Here is a 19,083-nt window from a genome sequence, read left to right as displayed (position 1 = left end):
GTGGTTCAGCACCGTGGACAGCTCTATGCGCGTCATATAGCTCTACTATACGGCTCGTTACCGCTACATGGTTGAGGTCTCTTCAAAGAGTTCTTTCCTTGATTAGCCTAAAGCTGACTGAGCTCATCTTTTGGTCTCATAATGGTTTTTGGAATTACAAAAATACTAAGTCATTGGTGTGATTCACTTCCCGTTGTAAACAGTCTTCTGTCTAACCAGACTTTGGATCTGAAAGCAGTAGTTCTTGAGGTCCAGCAGAGAAAGAAAGATGACTGTGTTCTCATTGAGCCCAGAGTTTTGGATTTCTAGGGTCAGGATAGGGATAGGGAAGTCTAGGTGCTATAAGCAAATTCCTCTATATAGTAACTTAAATGTTAATTTAAGTTGATAATTTAAATGTTAATACAAGATAAGAGGGCTAAACATGTCCTTAAGGTCTCTCTATGCCATTTTTTTTCTCATTTTTCTCAGTTTAAACATTCAGTATACTTCCTTACATAGAAATTTATTAGGACAAATATATTTCCTTTCAGAGTCTTCCACAAGAAGACTCTGATCCCTGAACAAATACCATGTAAGTCAGGTTACAAATGTTTAGTTAACATAATAGTATACTAATCTTCTCATTTCCTGAAGCTACCTTTCCATATTTTTTTGTTTATCCAATAGTTCTTTTTTATAAGAATTCTTAATATGCACAAAAGTGAAGGGAATGGTAGAATGAACTTCCATATGCTCATCACATAGAATCAACAATTATGATTTGTCATACCTACTTCATCCCTTTTTTTCTTAAATTTCTTTTGGATGCTGGAAGAGATAAAATCAAATATTAAAACTCATTTCATCTCAAACATGTCTGTATGCTTCTTTTTTAAAAATAGGCATTTTCTTATGAAAGCACAATGAAATCATCGAAGTTAACAATGATTTCTGTGTGTCATCCAATTTCTGCTTCATATGCAAATTTCCCCAACAACATAAAAATTTTTTGCATATTTTGATTTTCTTGAATCGAAAAGATTCACACACCACATTGAGTTGTTAGATCTTTTTAGTCTCCTTTAATGGAGAATAGTACATATTTCCCTTATTTTTTCAAACTTTGACTGTTGAAGGAACTGAGTCCAAAGATCTATAGATTTTCCACATTTTGGACCTATCTGTTTACTTCCTCAAGATGTCATTGTTTCTTTATTCCCATATTTTCTACAATCTGGAAGTCAACTCTAAAATATTGGTGAGAATTCCTTCTATGTAGTAGCAGAACTACTTTAAAATAGGGCCTGTGTACTTCATCTTGCATCACAGCAATTCCACTCTTTCTGATGATGACATTGAATAGCGAATTCACAGACTATCATCCAGGGGCCAATTATTTCATTAAGAAGTTCCCCCCATAACTCCTCATCTAATCACTTCATCCAGTGATGATCAATTAGAGTTACAAATGGTGATTTTCTAGTTCTGTCATTTCTTATCCATTTACTAGCTAGACTTCTTCTGTAAGAAAATTGTCCCTCAGGCTATTTGACTACCATGAAATATAGTTCAGAGAGGAAAATCAAGATAAATGATGAATTACTCCCCTTAATTCTAATTACCCACATAGCTTTTGTATTAGTGAACAAGTTATTACACAAAGTGTTTATTTTCTAATTCTTCTTGCTTCTTCTGAAATGAAAAATTCTAGTGAGATGAAGACATTTTTTAATGACAAAATAAATTAAAATGTTTTCTTTGGATAATATAAATTTTTAGAAATATAAAAGAGCTCAGAAATCATCTGTTTTAACCTTCTAACATGGTTCAAGTGAGGAAACAGACATGCAGCTAATACAATGTGTTCCATTTGGTGGGAGTGCTAAGGATGGAAGTCGTGTCTTCTAAATTCCAGAGTGTTGCCCTGGGTATCCTAGCATGGGTGACGCTCATGAGAAAGTGTTTTGGAAAAGATAATAGCTAGATTCTGTGTTCTTTTATAGCTGGGGCTCTGTGATGGCTCCATATCTCTTTTTATTTCTTTTTAATTTAATTTATTTATTTTCTCACATCATTGCTTGTTTTTGTACAGTGTCTGGTTTCTCCCCTCAGGTGTAGTCCCTATAATTCTCCCACCACCTTAGCACCCGTGATCCAGCGCCACTGACCCTTATGCTCTTTCTTCCCTGCTTTGATCCCCCTCCCTCCTCCACCCTTCTTTTGTGGCTCAGATCTACAGTCAGCCTGCAAGTCTTGTCTTCTTTCTGGCCCTTTGTTCTGTTTCTCTCTATTCCATATATAAGTGAAACCATCTGATATTTATCTTTTTCCTTCTGACTTACTTTGCTTCTTTGTTGTCTTCTCAGCAAAAACCATGATATCAGCCTACCCAGAAGTGCCTGTTTCCAGTTTGATAGACTCTACTGTGGAAATTTGTGGTAGGATCCCTGTCAATCACATCCAGCTTTTCCAAAACAAGGCAACTGAGTAAACAGTGAGTGCCACGCTGAAGATGAAGCTTCTTTCATCTCAGACGACTAGGGTTAGCCTCCATTTACCACAGAAGGCATTTCTTTGCAGAATCTAATTTGAAAAGAGCATGTGGATGGGGTGAGGCCATGCCAGGATTTCAGAGATGGGGAAGAGGGGTAGCGGGAGAGAAGACAACCTGCCACCGAGCACCAGGGCAACCCAGGCAGCAGGCTCTGTCTTGGTTGTCTTCACCCACACCCCTGGGCACTGGTTATCTGTGGATGAAGTAGAAGCCATCTCAGAATCCACCCTTCTCCTCAGCTCACTGCTTTCCTCTCTCACCACCCTGCCTGGAGCGCAAGAGTATAACTCAGGAGTGAAAAGCTGCCCAGGGTGTAGAGCAGGGTGACTCATTCTAGCCACAGAAATGATCTCACAATGACCCACTTTTCCAGCTGATGTCATCGCCTTCCACGAACACTCATGCACACGCTCACACACACACCCACACACTAAACATTCCCATGGATTCCCAACGATCATTACTGCCATGATGTCAGAGAGATCATGGTCCCAGAGTCAGAAAGGGCTCTGGTCCTAATGCATTAAGTTAGAGTCTCTTGGTGTGGTTCTGACACCACCAGCAGCTCCGTCTCCCGGGAACTATGTAGAGATGGAAATTCTTAGACTTTACTGCAAACCTACTGAATCAGAACCTCTAGAGGGGGAAAGGGGACAGTAATCTGTATTTTCACAAGCCTTCTGGGTGATGACAATGCAGGTCCAAGTTCTCAGCCTCAGCTACACACTGGAATCACTTGGACTGCTGTAAACACTGTGATGCTTGGGTACCACTCCTGGGATTCCGTTATAACATTGATGTAAGACCTGAATAGTAGAATCAATCTTAATCTCTCTCTCTCTCTCTCTCTCTCTCTCTCTCTCTCTCTCTCTCTCTCACACACACACACACACACACACACACACACACATACACACAGACACCATGGTGGGGGTGACGAAGAATGCCATTCCCTGGATAGTCCTCTCTTTCTCTTTACTTGTCTCTACCTTTCTAAGTTCCATTCTAGAAGCCTTCAAGTGTTGCTTCAATAGGTCTTTTGTGCATCATTTCCAGATTGAACACACTGAGGCTTATTAAGCAGTTTAATCAGTTTCACAATACTATCAGGAACTATCCCAGAAAGCAGCCATTTTACAAACTTACAGGTGCAACTAGCTCTCATGCAGAAAAGTAGAACTATGTGTTGAGGAAAAAAAAATATTGATCAAATAACTCACTACTGTTTAACTCAACAGAAGTGTTTTTAAATTGAAAATAATTGTTTAGCATTCAGTTTTCCACTTTAATCAAGATGTTATTTCAAGACAATATGAAGTACTTTTTAATAATTAGGACTGCCAGTGTGTGTGCCCTGCTGATGAGCCTGAACATCTACCCCCTGCAGTCTGGGTGGTGGGAGTGTGTGTCTACCTTTGTGTGTCTCTTCATGCTTATAAGACCCTTGAAACCAATGACAAGAAGGCTTTTGGTGGGGACAGTGGGACTGCCCCCCATCACTCCAGGTAGAATGAGAGGACAGAATGTGAGAGTAGAGCATCACATCAGTTCCTTGTGGGTTTGTCTGAGGTCATATGAACAGCAGATTATCACCATAACCTGTCAGACCTCTGGATTTGCCCCGGGGCCCTTTTGGCTTTCAGGGTTCTTGAGGACTTTAAGGGAGGCAAGTACTTGAACCAGTGCATGGTGTCAAGAACATGTCTCAGGAAATGCACAGCGATTCATAATTGCTCCCTGTGATTTGGGAGGAACACTACTGAAGGAAGCCCTGCCAATTCAACAGAAGTAGCTGTACCCCCAATATTAGGCCATGAGTTGTCAAGTTTAGCATATACCCTAAAGCAATAGCAACTTCTGATTCCTTCTGTGATAGTAGGCATGCCAAGGTCTTCAAAATCACAAGGTACTCATCTAGAATTCATTTAGCAACACTATGGGTCACTGCTATGTGAGCATTGGGGAAACAACATTAAGACCCTGCCCTGAAAAGCTCACAGTCTGGTGAAGGAGATACATGTAAACAAGGATGACAACGTTGTCAGGATGTGGTCAAGGAAGGTGCTGGACGCTATGGGTCAAGTAGAAGGATACCCACCAGAGAACTGGCAGGTGATTTAGGGAGGTTTCCTGGAGGAGTTGATGCCAAAACTGGAAGGATAATGGGTGTGACCTCGGTGAACACCGGTGTCAGGAAGTAATAGGATTCAAGCTTCAGCTTTGTGTATTCCAAAAGGTTGATTTCTTGAGTTCAAGACCCCACTGTGATTCTGACCATGAGCCCTCTCCCAGGTGAAACATCCCTGTATAGTTATAGTACAATTTCTCAGGGCTTGTACCTGGCTTAATAAACATACACGAATTCCCAAGTTCAGGATTTTGCAAAATGAATTCTATCCTCTGGGATGAATGAGCCACCAGAGATCATTTGTTATAACCCTTTATTTTATCACCCAGGAGCCCAAGATCCAGAGTACAGCTAACTTGTCCAGGGCCACACAGCCCCTGGCCTGGGGGGAGTGGAAGTCTGAAAAGGGTGGGAGAGTTAGTTTAAGTCACAGTCCCCACAATGTTTTACCCACAGGCATGTTTCCCGGCTGGCACCTGAGCTATGTCGACGTGAAGGATAACTCACGCGATGAGACCTTTCGCTTCCAGTGTGACTGCTGGCTCTCCAAGAGTGAGGGAGACAGGCAGACAGTCCGTGACTTTGCCTGTGCCAACAACAAGATCCAGGATGAGCTGGAAGAGACCAGTACGTGGGGAGACGGTGGGCCCAGCCCAGCTGTGATGCCTTGGCTGAATCTTTTTTTTTTTTTTCCCTAGTCTGACTTAATAGCTTTTTTAAAATTTTATTTTATATATATTTTACATCATTCTTCATTTTTGCACAATGTATGCTTTCTCCTCTCAGGTGTAGTCCCCATGAGAGTCCCACCACCCATTCACCCAGGCACCATCACCATAGTCCCTTGTGCTCTTCACACCCCTGTTTTGATCCTATTCGCCTCTCCCCCCACCCCATAGAGTGTCTCTGGTTTATAGTTGCCTGTTGATTTTAATTTTTAATTTATTATAATTACTTCCCCCAACCCCGATCCCTTTGGCTGAATCTTCAGAGTTAAATGAGAGTTAGCTCGGGAGGAAGGTGAGGAATGATGTTGGAGACTGTTAGAGTTGAAGGGGAATCAGGTGCCCAACATTGGGGAGGTGCATCAGAAAGCACCATAAAGACTGCTTGGTGAATCTGGAATAGCCAAGATACATGTACCAGATCTTGGCATGAATCACAGGAACTAACTGGGTAACAGCAAAATCCACTGGGGACAAGCTTACCTGAGGGCTGAGCTGGGCTGAGCAATGTGGTGCAAAGCTCTCCCTTTTTTGCTTTTACATCATGGGCTCCATCCAATGGATGCCTGTGGCAACAGCTGCCAAATCATGCCTTCCTGGAAACAGAATGTACAAGGAGAGCCAACATCTCCATCAGCCACTTTCTCTTCAGTTCCTTCCTTAAGGGTATTTAAAGGAAAAGAGTAATTGATCCCTAAGGGGGATGGTCATTAGGGACAAGGGAGGTATTTCTTTAATACAGATGCCAAAGTCATGTTCTAATAAATTTGAAGACTTATCAAAGGCAAAGCCCTGAGTAAAGAAAGGACTGTCCAACCTGAGCTCTTAAGGTAACACAGGCAGCAATAGGAGATGAACCCCCAAATCTCAAAGGCTTAACACAACAACATTTATTACTCACTCATATAATAAAGAGTGCAGTGTGGGTGTCAGGCAGGAGGTCTCACGCTGTGGTTCAGGCACCCAAGCTTTTTATCTGTGTCTCTGCCATTTTCAATATGAGTCTTCCACATTTCTTGCAGAAGAAAAAAGAGCACAGAGTAGGCCCACTCCCTACTGGCTAAAGCATATCATTTTCTATTGGTGAGAACATGTCATGTGACTCTACTTAGATGCAAGAGTACCTGGGAAATGTAGTCCCTGCCTTGACAGCTCTTCAGGGCAGACACTGTACACCATTGAAGGGAAGCATGGATCTGTGATGGAACACCACCCAGCCATCTCTGCCACGCCATCCAAACCACCCAACAATGAAACTAGTTGCTTCGGGAGGTAATGCGCACTGATATCTCTGAAAGCGTTCAAAAAAAGAGCTAAGCATTCATTTGTCAAGTTTTCTGTACTCCTGCCCTAATTCAGAGAATGAACTCCCAGCCTTTGTCATTGCATTTACTTAGAAGTTACTGGGTGCTCAGTTTTCTCTGAGATGCTGTGAGTAATGCACACTGCGTAGTGACCTCTAGTTTAGTCATATCCATGGTCCTTTGCACATGGATTAGACTCCCTACGCTACTACAGGCAACCAGAGGTCAGGGACAGAATCACCCATGTTTGTAGGTAGCTCTGCAGGTTTTTGGACTCAACAGTTGCTCAATTAGTTAGTGTTCAGTGATGGTAGGAGATGTAATCCTTTTCCATAGATCTTCACAATCTCATTAAAAGGCGGAGCCTAAGCCCCTGATGCAATAGCCACTCACATAATCCAGGGGAGGAGAGGTGTATGAGGCTTGGTGCATGATCACTGAGTCTCTGTCACAGATTTTCTGCAAACAAGTGCTAAAACCTGAGGGATTTGTATTGGCAGGGAGATCGCGGAGGGGAGGTGGCACTTGCACTAGTTCCCTAGAAGGATGTGTCCAGGTTAGAGAGGGGAAGCATGAGGGCAGAGCCCAGGGACTGCAAGAATGGATCTGCCTTTATTAGGAGACTTCAGAGGGCAGAGCAGTGCCCTCTAGGCTGCCCACAGGGAAACAGACAGCCTACCGGGGATAGACAGTCACACCTGTGTCCTCAGATGGAGGCTCCCTCTGGGGATGCCCATGGACACAGCTTAAACCAAACATCCCAGCCCTCAACTATCATTAGGCAAATACTTACTGAGCACCTTCCACATGCTTATTCTGACTTCTGTGTACACAGCAATGATAAAGCAGAGAACTTACGCATATGGCGCTTACCTTCTGTGACCCCAGGGCCACCTCTGAGCACTCAGCTTGTGAGAACAAACACTCTCATACTTGCTTCATGTATGAGAGAACCAGGATTTTCATTAGATCTTTGCCATCCCACTAAATCCCACCCTAAGAGCTGGTTGGGGTACAAATTCACAACTCTGGCACATGGATAGGGCAAGAAAAAGCCAGAAGGGTGAAGTGGCATATCCAAGCTAGTAGAGCCCAGATGAAAAGAGGTGGGGTGCCAGATAATGGGGGGTAGGGGAGAACCCCCTGCCTGACACCCGTACACTACACTGTTTATTTCATGTATAAGAAATATATTTTGCTGGGCTAAGCAACTGAGATGTGAAGGTTTATCTCTTACTACAGCTAGTGTTGCTTTAAGAGCTAAAGCTGAAAAATCCTCTCTTCACATCAAGCTCTGCCTCTGATTAGTCTTTGAGTGTGCCTGCCCTGGCACAAGATGTCTTGTCTTTATTGGGTCTAGCTGGCACTCCAGACAAGTTGACTTCCCCACCTCACTTAGCCTCCTGTTCCCTGCCTTCACCTCCAATTCTCGTTAGCAGTTCCAAAAGCTGCTCCCTACCCTCTGCAAGCATCTGCCTCTGCAGATGATTCCAACGTGCAGCCAAAGCTGAAAAGAAAAAAAAATCAGCAATCTTCAAATGATGCTGATGTCTGGGTCCCACCCCAGAGATTCTTGTTGTAATTGGGCCAGAGCAAGTCCTAGACAGCAGCCTCACACACTCATGTGTGCACATGCACACACACATGTGCACACATACCTGGGGGGACAAAAAAGATCTGTCTCGCTGGAACATCCTCTGGTGGGACAAATGTCTCCCTCTTTATAGCCCTCTGCCTTCCTATTCGTCCACCCCCTTGAAGCCTTTAAGGGCTGCAAACTCAGCCTTATCAGTTACATTTCCGGCCCAAACACATCCAGCCCGAGGGCCGTCTCCCCAGGGACAGAGAACTCACTGCTTCACCAGGCAGCTCTGTTTGCAAACCCATCTTTATATTCATGTTCGTGAAGCGTCTATTCTTTGGAAGTCCTGGTGAGGTTAAACAGAGCATTTCAGAAATCATCAGGATCTTGGTTGAACCACAAGTTTGCATGAACCCCAACTCTGAGCTGGTTCCAGCAAAAATGGAATGTACTGGTTCCCAGAACTTGGAGCCTCAGGTGGAGTTGGCTTAGACTTGGCTGTCTTCACAGGGTCCAAGTCGTCCATGTGTCTCTGTCCCCTTCTCCTCTCAGCTCTGTTTCTCTGCATCATAGGAAGATGGCCGCTGCTAGGCCCAAGCTCACGGCCTTCTAGCTTAAGGGGAGAGCCTCTCTGGGGGGAGAGTCTGACCATCCAGGCCCAAAAGCTCAGCCCCCTCCAAACCATGTGGTAGGAGCACCCCCAGTGAAGAGGGTCCTGATAGCATGAGATGGGAAGGTGATCTGGAACCTAATTTCCAGATGTCCCAAGAAGCCCAGCATCCTCTGACACTTCACAGCATCTCATGCCCCGCAGCTCTGGCTTCAAGACAAACACTTGTTTATACAGCAGAGGCTCATGTGATGTATTGGCTTCCCTCTGTACATCCTGGATGGCGCAGCCAGCTTGCTCTGCAGATGCTGCCCAGAGCACGGGCACCATATCAAGGCTGGTCTGCTCTCCACACTCCTGTCCTGCACGGACCTGCATCCAGGCCCCTGAGCTCACAGTAGCTTTGCTGGTCCCTCCCCCACAACCCCCATGCTGATGACTTGCATGGTGGCTGCTGAGCCCCTTCTCCAGTGGGGCTAGTCCCGTGGGGAAAATTCTACTTATAGCTTTTCCGTTGTGCTGACTTTAACTCCCGGGCTGTGGTAAGGGCAAAGACCTGGTGAGCTAGGACTCCGTGCTCCTGCCTGAGGGAGAGGGGGTGCTTCTTCCACTCTGACCCTCCCCCATCTTCTCTACACAGCCTATGAGATTGTCATAGAAACCGGCAATGGAGGCGAAACCAGGGAGAACGTCTGGCTCATCCTGGAGGGCAGGAAGAACCGATCCAAAGAGTTTCTCGTGGAAAATTCCTCTAGAGAGCGGGCCTTCAGGAAGTACGACAAGGGTGCCCACGGGGGGGGGGTGTTGGGGGGTGGGCACGACGAGTTAGAAAGGGACCCCACCCCAAGACCCATCCTGGGTGGCACCGAGTCCACCAATGGGCCCAGTCAGCAAGTGCTTACAGAGTACCTACTGTGTGTCCACCCCTGTGCATGCTCTTGAGAATGAAGCAGGTTTCCGAAGGGGGAGCGGGGACCGCCTTTCAAAGACAGCCCCCCCACAAGGGGTTAGAATTGAATGATTCTGACCACTGTAAAGAATTACAGAACATGATAGAGGTGCTAATTATTGCTAAAATGACAATCTTATTGCAATATATAAATATTTCAAATTAATGTTGTACAGCTTAAATTTACACAATGTTGTATGTCAAATTTGTTTCAATTTAAAAATGTTAGTAGAAAGCTATAGCAACAATTAATTAACTGACAAATTAATTAAAGAGAGGCCACTATATGGCAGCACCAAAATCACTGCCGACATTAACCCAGGTCTGTGAAGAGAAGGGTGCAGTCTAATTGAGAAGCTAGACGGTCACCCCTAAAACTGCAGAGGAATCACGCCAACACCCGACTAAGTCTGGTTAGGAGGGGAGGCAGAGAGAACCTGAGATACTTTATAGAAAATCACAATTGGAGCTGCTTATAAAGTCACCTCTCCCCCCCATCAATTGCTGAAAACACCCCAGAGAATCTCACCTCCCCCTTCACATCACAGCTGCCTGTGACCTGCTCAGAGACCGACTTCATTCCCCAGCCTCTCCAGAGCAGCTTAAAGTCACCTCCTCCCGTAACCCACAACTCCTCTTAACCTCCATCCCTCAACATCAGGATAAAGTCTGAGCTCAGCCTGGCGGGGACAGACTGCCCCACCCCCTCCTCCTTTGCCATGACCACTGAACACACACTCCATCCAAGCCCAGAAATGTCTGCACCTCCCCACCCCACCGTTCTCACCCATGGCTTTGCCAAGTCAGATCCACATGAGGGGACTCTCCTCTTCCTCCGTGCCACCCCCCCACTCTTCTCTAAATCCTGCTCCTCAGCCCAACACCAGGGCTTCACCCTCCTCCCCATTCCATCGGCCCGAAGACACTGGCTTGTTCTTTGGTGCTGGGACCATACAGTGGCAGGTCACTTACTGGTTGGGATAGTCTTGTTATAAAACTAGGACGGATCCCTCAAGGAATGGACAACTGACTTAAGGTCTTGCTTGCCATCCTATCCCTACCTCCCTAGACCAGCGTCTGGAATGCAGTAGGCACTCAATAAATGCTTTCTTCCTTCCGTGGTCAGCGTGACAGCTCTCATCAGCCACACCTTTGTTTCCTGCAGGGGGGCCACAGACACGTTTGAGTTCGACAGTGTCTTCCTGGGGGACATTGCTTCCCTCTGTGTGGGCCACCTCGCAAGAGAGGATCGGTTTATTCCCAAGAGAGAACTGGTCTGGCACGTCAAGACCATCACCATCACCGAGATGGAGTATGGCAACGTGTAGGTACTGGGCCCCCTCCCTGGACAGTACCACTCCCTCAATGGGGCAGGGCTGAGTCCGGGCCGAGGGGAAGACAGCAGGGCATAGGACCGTGTACCCTTAGAGGCCTGGGCCACTTCACTCAGGAGCTTATGAGGTGAGATGGGAAGAAGCAACTGTACTGGTTTGGAGATACCTGAACTATCGGTGACCCTGGGTGCTCCAGACTTTTAATCCAGGGACGCTTCCTTGGATGAAGTGTCAGACGGAGGGGACTTTCCATGCCCTCCCATCACTGACTAATGACAAAGAAGGGCAGCTTTCAAGTCTGCTGCTTCCATGGTGGTGGTGAAGGCCTGCTGCCCACGTGGGCAGGGTAGGGAGCAGAGACCAGCTAGAGTAATCCCAGGCCCATCTGCCTCCCAGGTTCCCAGATAAAGAGCTTTGCATTTCCCTCACCAGGGCCTTCTGGAGGCTCGGGCAGTTCTGGAGGATTAAGGGTTTTAGTTACCTGGGTAACAGTCCACAGCCATTCCTTTTTTTTTTTTCTAATTAAAACCGCCTGGTAACCAAGTTGGAAGCCAGAAAATGCCTGGGGCTCTGAAAGGCAGGAAAGTCCTGGAGAAAGAACCAGAGGGGAAGAGGGAGGTGACTGCAATGCTTGCCTGGGGTGGTAGAGGTGTCTGCTGGAGGAGTGAGTGAGAGCCCAGGTGCGCAGCTCCTGCTGGGGCATGCCCCCCAACATCTGCCAGACCTCACCATCTCCTCGTGCCCCCTCCCAGGGCAATGCCTTTCACCATGTGCAGACCAGCTAGAAGTGACAGCCAGGCACAGGCCTGCCAAACCCAGAAGGGTCTCCAGGCTGCAGGCTCCAGACCTCAGGAGCCCAAACTTCTACAAGCAAAGTCTGTGTATGCGTATGCGCAACCTGCAAGGTGCAGGCTCCCTAGAATTGGCTCCCTCCATCCAAGGTTCCCCTTTGAGACTTGGACAGCAACTGGTTCTGACTTTTGAACGTCCTTCCATGTCATCTGAGGCTGCCAGAACAAAATACCACAGACATGGTTCAGGGTGGGGGCCTCCAAAGCACTGTCTTGGAGACTGAAAGTCCGAGAACGGGGTGCCCGCTTGGTTGGGATCTGCTGAGGGTCATTTTCATGGTTTGCTGTGTCCTCATGTGGCAGACAGAGAGAGGGAGCACTGGCATCTCTTCCTCTCCTTATAAGGGCGCTCATCACATGGTGCGGGCCCCACCCTCACGACCCCCCCCCCCCAACCTAAGTGAATCCGAGGGCAAGTTAGGGAGAATCAGGCAGCCGCAAGGACAGTGCAGGTGGGGACCTCAGGAGAATTAAGGAAGGCTTCAGAGATAAGAGCAGCAAGAGGAATGTGTTAACGCTGGCCTTGGTTTCCTTCAGGTGATAAAGGATGGTGGAGTTTGGGAATCGGAGAGTGGTTTAATTAGGGCAGCAGACTTGTTTATGCAAGGGGGAGATGAGAAGGGGTCAGCCCTGAGACCGGTGGGCGCCAGCCTGTTTTTCTTCAATAGCTGATGTTTGACTTTCTCTTCCCTAAAATGCAGGGGTGCTCATTTGGGAGACCGGGTCACAAAGACAAATCTATCAAACAAGGGGGAAGACGCAACAAATGGGGAAAGACAAACCTGTTAGATAAGGAATGTGAAGATCCCCTGCTCTGTAGCAGATGAAGTGAGCCAGCCGAGAACTACCCAATCACAGAGAGACTGGAGGAGCTTTAGAATAATGAGGGAAAGAAGGTCTATATTCCCTGAGACACGACTCCACTTGGGCTTCCTTGCCCCTCCCTGGCCTGGTTCCCTGGCCTGGGAGTCCCACTTTATTTCTGTTCCTTTTCTCCTCAGTAAACTTTTTCTTTCTCTAAACAAACCTGCCTCTTCTCGCTTGCTTGCCTGAGAGTCTGCGAAGTTCCTGCTGCAGCTTCGTGAGACACCCACCCGTGGGGGTCTAGTGGCTGGGGCTCAGCGCTGCCCTGCAGCCTGGGATCTGTTCCTGGCTGGGAGACTAGGCCTGACAATTCCAGTATCATATGCACCTCCCAAAGGTCCCATCTCCAAATACCATCCCACTGAGGGTTACGGTGTCAATGCAGGGGTTGGGCAGCACGTGATTCATTCAGTCTAGAGCAGCTTCGCTTGGGCTGCCGTGTTACTTGTGACTCTTTCAGAGGAAAAATAGAGCAGGCTGCAATAAATACTGTAGGAGTTGCCACGTGTGGCTGCTCCCAGCATGGCTGATGAGGACAAGGAAGCTGGAACACAGAGGGTTACTGACTCCACCCATAAGCCCAGATCAGCAAAAAGCCCCTCTTCAAGCCGGTCCTGCCTCCCAGCCATGGCTCCTGTGCACGCCCCCAAAATAAACATAGCAAAATCTTACAATACGATAATGAAATAGTCACCCCTTGAGGTTAGCTTTAAACCCACAATGTTGGGGGCCTCCCTGGTGGGCCAGGGTTTACGTCTCAGTGCTACCACAATGAAGGCCTAGTGCAATAATGGCCTGAGCTCAATCCCCAGTCAGGGAGCACACATGTTGCAGCAGACCCCCCTGTTTCACCTGCTGCTCCCCTCAGCAGTGTATTTCAGTAAATCCGCCTGTTCTGTTTCCTACTCTGTCTCTGGTGAATCCTCTCTCCCTCTGTACCTCTGGCCTGCACCCCAGTTCTTCTATGCAAAAATAATAAAATCTTTAAAAAAAAAAAAGACAATGTCTGTTATAAGAGAGAAAACTAAAGTTCTCAACACCACCCAGCAACTTCGGGTCTCAGGAGGAAGGGGACGTGCTGTCTCCTGGCCAATGAACAGCCCATGAATAGTCATTCTGGGCTGAGTTGTAGAATTTCTCCTCCAGTCCAAGGAAACATTTCTTTTCCTACACCCTCCAAGGATGGCCTTTCACTAGAAAGCCTGGAGAAGAAGGAGAGCAGGCACAGTGGGCACTGTTCCCAAATGGAAGGGGGGTGCAGAGAATGCAGACCCCAGATGCCACGGCTGTTTCCATCTCCGCTGTGCGGCCGTGGGCAGCAGCCCATCACCACTCTATCCATCGTCTCCTTTGAGGGGGAGAGCCAGATGCTTCTAGGGTCTAGTTGTGGGGAAGGATGTAGGAGGTCTAGCCTGCCTCATGCCTGTGGCTTCTGATGGATGAGAACCTGTCTCTCCCCAGATGTCTCACCTCCATCTGGAAGGGAGGAGGTGCAGGTGTGTTTCATCATTGTGGTTATGAACACGCCATGGTTCTAGAAACCACAGCATGCTACAGGCCACCCACAGTTCCTTCCCTACCACCACATCATCCATAATGTTTGCATCGCCATGAAATGCAAACAAACACAATCTCAGTGTCTTATAAATACAGGAATCTTAAATTTTGTCTTCCAACATGTCCTGGTTCTGACCCCTCTTCTGCAATAGCACCGGTATCCTCAGGATTTCGGTGGAAGGACACACAGGCAGGCCTGTATTTCTTTTTAAAAAACAAAAGGAGCTTATTATTTTATCTCAATATCCTATTATACATAATCACTATAAAAATTCAAGTGATGCAAAAAAGCATGTCCAAGAAAGTAAAAATCCCGCTACCCCATCAGAGTGGGCTACCAGGAACCTTGGGGATGCCCTCTCCCTGGCACATGCTGTTCAGAGTGTGATCCTATTCGTGCATTTGGTATCATTTCTTTTTGTTCACCATTCTCTGCTTTTGCCTTTGCTCTGCTGGTGACTCTTTCCCCATTTGCACCGGGAACAGTGGCCTTCCACCCCTGAAGCTGACTTCACAAAGCCCCCAGGTCTAAAAGCTTGGTGCTCTTGTGATTATGTCTATTAGAAAACATTTCCTTATAGCTGCACTGGGGAGTATTTTTCAACCACTAAAAATAATGAATTAAATAGATACCAAATGATTTGGAGCAACTCCCAGGAAGTATTGTTGTGTGAGAAAAGCAAGATATGGGAAAACTCATATTTTATGATGCCATTTTGTAAAGGGAACACTGACATCCCACATATGTCCACATCTTTGTGGGGATGTGCAAGGCTGGGGGAAATGGAGGGAATTTTGGCAAGACCCGCTCAAAGCTGTTGCATGGGTTACATGAGGTGAAGGTGGGATGCTGACGTTCAAGAAGGTAGGAAAAGAGCAGTCGGAACAAGCAAACAGAAAAGAGAATGTGTGCATTTACGAAACATGCCCCGATCACATGGCTTGTGCGTTTCTATAGAATTATGTCTATGAGTGGGCAGTTGCATGAAGGAATACATTTTATAAGACTTTAAAACAAAGGATGCAAGTATATCCCCCTTGAAGAGAGTGTTGTATGTTCACAACTATCCAGATTTTTCAAGTGACAGATTGGAAGAAGAGAGTGCTAAAAACTGAAGTGTCTTTAAGAGGTTGCTTTTTCGGGGGCCTAGAAAGCTGGTTCTCGACCCTGGCTTAGGGTCAGGTTGGCCAGTGACTTAGTTGGCCTTTCTGTTCGTGGGAGGGTGATGCCTGTAACTTGGAGCAGTTGTGGGAGTCAGAATTGCAAAGCTCTGTCATTAGGAGGCACGCTGGAAAGTAAGTTCTCTTTGTTGTTCTGGGTTTTTGTCTAACATTGAGCTTGATGTTGCGCCACTGGGCACAGCCTTTTGGACCTACCTTCCTTAAGTCATTAGCCAGTGCCAGATCTCCAAAGCTGCCATCATTTCAGCAATGGGGAGCGGGAAGGAATAGCAGCTATGCAGGTATGCAGGTATGCAATCCAAACTTCCAGCATTGCCAGTGAGAAAACCAAGGCCCCCCGCAGAGGCTATGCTTGCCCAAGATCACACAAGTGGGAGAACCCCAGGCCCCTTTATGCCAGATGCAGTGTTCCCACACCTTGTCTTCCTTGGTAATTACTGGACTCACTGCCATTGCCCAGAGGCTAAACTAGGGATTGGGTAGGGGGAGTAGGAAGGGACTTTTTGGTCCTGAACTTGCTTCTTCAGGTAGTGACTTCTTCAGTAGAGGACTTTCCCTTACTCCTCGTAGTCCACAGTTTGTAAGCTGATGAGTGTGTGCACAGGATGTGCACACATACACATACACGTTTGTATACACACACACACACAGTTCAACTGAGCCAGGTGAGAGTTGAGATTCTCACATGTCAACTATGGGAGCACATATTTTATAGTCATGCTTCCACTTGACTCTATCTGGGACTGTTACTCTGGATCCTGCAGCTGCCTCTGAAGGTGACAACTCCAGGTAAATCATTTATCAGTCCCTTTGAGGAAGAAGACAGTCAATCATGACTGGTGTTCCCCTAAGTGAACTAAGTTCCCATAAGTAAGAAGAGCAGAGGGTAAACCCTGGGAGGAGGGTCAGATCAGGTAGGGTCTTACAGGTCTTTGTAAGGAGGTGTCTTTCACTTACGCTGGGAAGTCATTGGAGGGTTCTGAGCAGAGGAATGACATTCCTGGACTTACATCCCTGCAGGAACACTTGGCTGCTGTGCAGACAATTGATCATAGGTAACAAGAAGCAGGGATACCTGTTAGGAGGCTGATATATTCCAAATAGAAGAGCACATGGCCTTGAACCAGAGAGATGGCAGAGCAGTTAGCAAATTACTGCATATTTTTCAAGCGGCCTGATTCTGGATTTATTTCAAAGATAAGGTCGATAGGATTTGCTGGTGGATTGGATATGGGGTGGGAGGAGGAATAAAAGGACAATCAAGGAGCAACTAGAAGGATGGAGATGCCACTCACTGTGAAGTTTAAGATAAGCAAGACCCCACCCTCACATTTGAACACAGACTTTTCCAGCCCTGATATCCTGTCACCTGGGGAAGGACTAATTCATGCCTGACCAGGTGCCCCAGGGAGGGCATGAGCCTTGGCTGGTGTCCCCTGAGCCACCTCTATTCCCTCCCCCAGGTACTTCTTCAACTGCGACTCCCTCATCCCCCTCAAAAGGAAGAGGAAGTACTTCAAGGTCTTCGAGGTCACTAAGACGACAGAGACTTTTGCCAGCAAGATCCAGAGCCTGGTGCCAGTCAAGTACGAGATCATCGTGACGACGGGCTATGAGCCGGGAGCAGGTACCGACGCCAACGTCTTCGTGACTATCTTTGGAGCCAACGGAGACACGGGCAAGCGGGAGCTGAAGCAGAAAATGCGCAACCTCTTTGAGCGGGGCAGCTCGGACCGCTTCTTCCTGGAGACGCTGGAGCTGGGCGAGCTGCGCAAGGTGCGGGTGGAGCATGACAGCAGCGGCTACTGCTCGGGCTGGCTGGTGGACAAGGTGGAAGTCACCAACACCAGCACCGGCGTGGCCACCATCTTCAGCTGTGGCAGGTGGCTGGACAAGAAGCGGGGGGACGGGCTCACCTGGAGAGACCTCTTCCCTTCCGTCTGAGGGCCTGGAGGAGCCCTCCCACCTCCCACCCAGCCCGGTCCTGGCTGCCCTCCACCTGCGCTTTCAGGGGTCCTTCTCCCAGCCCCCTGAGCTGGAAGTGGGGCCCAGAGGATGGCGTGCGGTACTGTGGACCAGAACTCCATGGGTCTTTGGAGGCCACTGTGAGTCCTACTCTGCCCCACCTTCTCAACTTGCAGGAACCCGTCAACATGTATCATAATCTGTGACTGCACAAAAATCACTTTTTGCATTTTCTTTTCCAATAACAGCGGTGACCAGGCTGAGACTTGCCGCCGAGTGTGGATGAGAAATTGGGGCTTCACCCAGGGGAGAGAAGTGGGGAAGAGGAGGCCATCAAGATGGTGTATTTTAAGCAAAAACTAATTAACACATTTCCCCCCCAAAAGCTGGGCTAATTAGATTATTACCAGCCACACCCCACAAAGAACTCATGGTGACAGCTGCTCACTAAGAAATACATCCTTTTCCCAGCTTTGACAAAGCCAGTGGTATTTCTGTTTAGCAATACATCAGGAGGAAGTGTTTCAGCCAGGGGATTTACAAGCCTGTGAAAAGGTACACGATTCTCTTCAACACTTTACAGAGAAGGCGTTGCCAAGTGCCCACTGGGAGCCCCAGCCTGCGACAACACAGCTGAGACCTGGAAACCTGAGCAGAAGATGATGGTGCCTGGTGCCTGGGTCAACCTGGCTGCTGCGCTCAGGGTGGGAGGGGCTGAGGAGCGTGAGGACTGGCACTGCATATGGCCTGTGGCTCTCCTTGGGCGAGGGGGACTGAGAACTGAATGGGGATGGAAAGAAAATAAAGATGGAGGGCCTCCCTGGTGGCGCAAGTGTTTAAGCACCGCACTATGAAGCTGTCCGCAGCCTCTGCAGCACAAGTTCGATCCCTGGCCGGCCAGGAAGAAACCCACATGGCGCAGCAGACCTCTCCTGGCTCACCCGCTGCTCCCCTCAGCAGTGTGCTTTGGTCAATCTGCCTGTTCTGTTCCCCACTCTGTCTCTGGTGAATCCTTTCAACCCCCCCCCCCACCCCACATCTCTGGCCTGTACTCTAGCTCTTGTATGCATAAATAAATAAATAAATCTTTTTTAAAAAAGAAAAGAGGCTTCCATCCTCAAAGGGGATGCTTACATGAACACACACACACACACAACACACCCCTCTGAACAATCACAGCAGAACGCAGTAACTCAGCACCAAACTTCTGACTTTCCTGCAAGAGGGTGCAAGACCCAAGTCTTCCTGTAGGATGACTCCTCAGTACCACTGTCTCTGCCCCTGCCTCGTCATCTGTGCCCTCTGCCCCACACAGGTATGCTCTCAGTGAGATTTCATGATGCTGAGGCAAGTTCCAGGACTCCTGGAGGCCCTGGGAGGGAGGCAGGGGTTCTAAGCACAGGGTCCATGGGCAGCCTGCGCTTTGCAATTCTGACTCCCACAACTGCTCCAAGTTACAGGCATCACCCTCCCACGAACAGAAAGGCCAACTAAGT

The 19,083-nt window shown here is 47.7% G+C and overlaps 1 protein-coding gene across 4 annotated transcripts in view; it reads left to right on the top strand.

The window, feature by feature from the left end:
- Positions 1–17,873, top strand: part of LOXHD1 (lipoxygenase homology PLAT domains 1) — a gene marked incomplete at both ends in the record, with an annotated part of 125,188 nt that extends 107,315 nt beyond the window's left edge. For 3 of the 4 annotated variants that reach the window (XM_084252107.1, XM_084252106.1, XM_084252105.1), the window contains 4 exons: positions 5,121–5,291; positions 9,526–9,658; positions 11,000–11,158; positions 17,086–17,566. In XM_084252107.1, the coding sequence (XP_084108233.1) occupies positions 5,121–5,291; positions 9,526–9,658; positions 11,000–11,158; positions 17,086–17,566 (944 nt within the window). Of the gene's footprint in view, positions 1–5,120; positions 5,292–9,525; positions 9,659–10,999; positions 11,159–17,085; positions 17,567–17,835 lie in introns of those variants that run through there. The other variant, XM_084252108.1, reaches the window with a different exon arrangement.
- Positions 17,874–19,083: the final 1,210 nt, after the last annotated feature.

The sequence above is a fragment of the Talpa europaea genome (genome assembly GCF_964194135.1).
Source record: "Talpa europaea genome assembly, chromosome: 13".
Lineage (NCBI taxonomy): Eukaryota > Metazoa > Chordata > Mammalia > Eulipotyphla > Talpidae > Talpa > Talpa europaea.
This window is presented reverse-complemented; position numbering and strand designations above follow the sequence as displayed.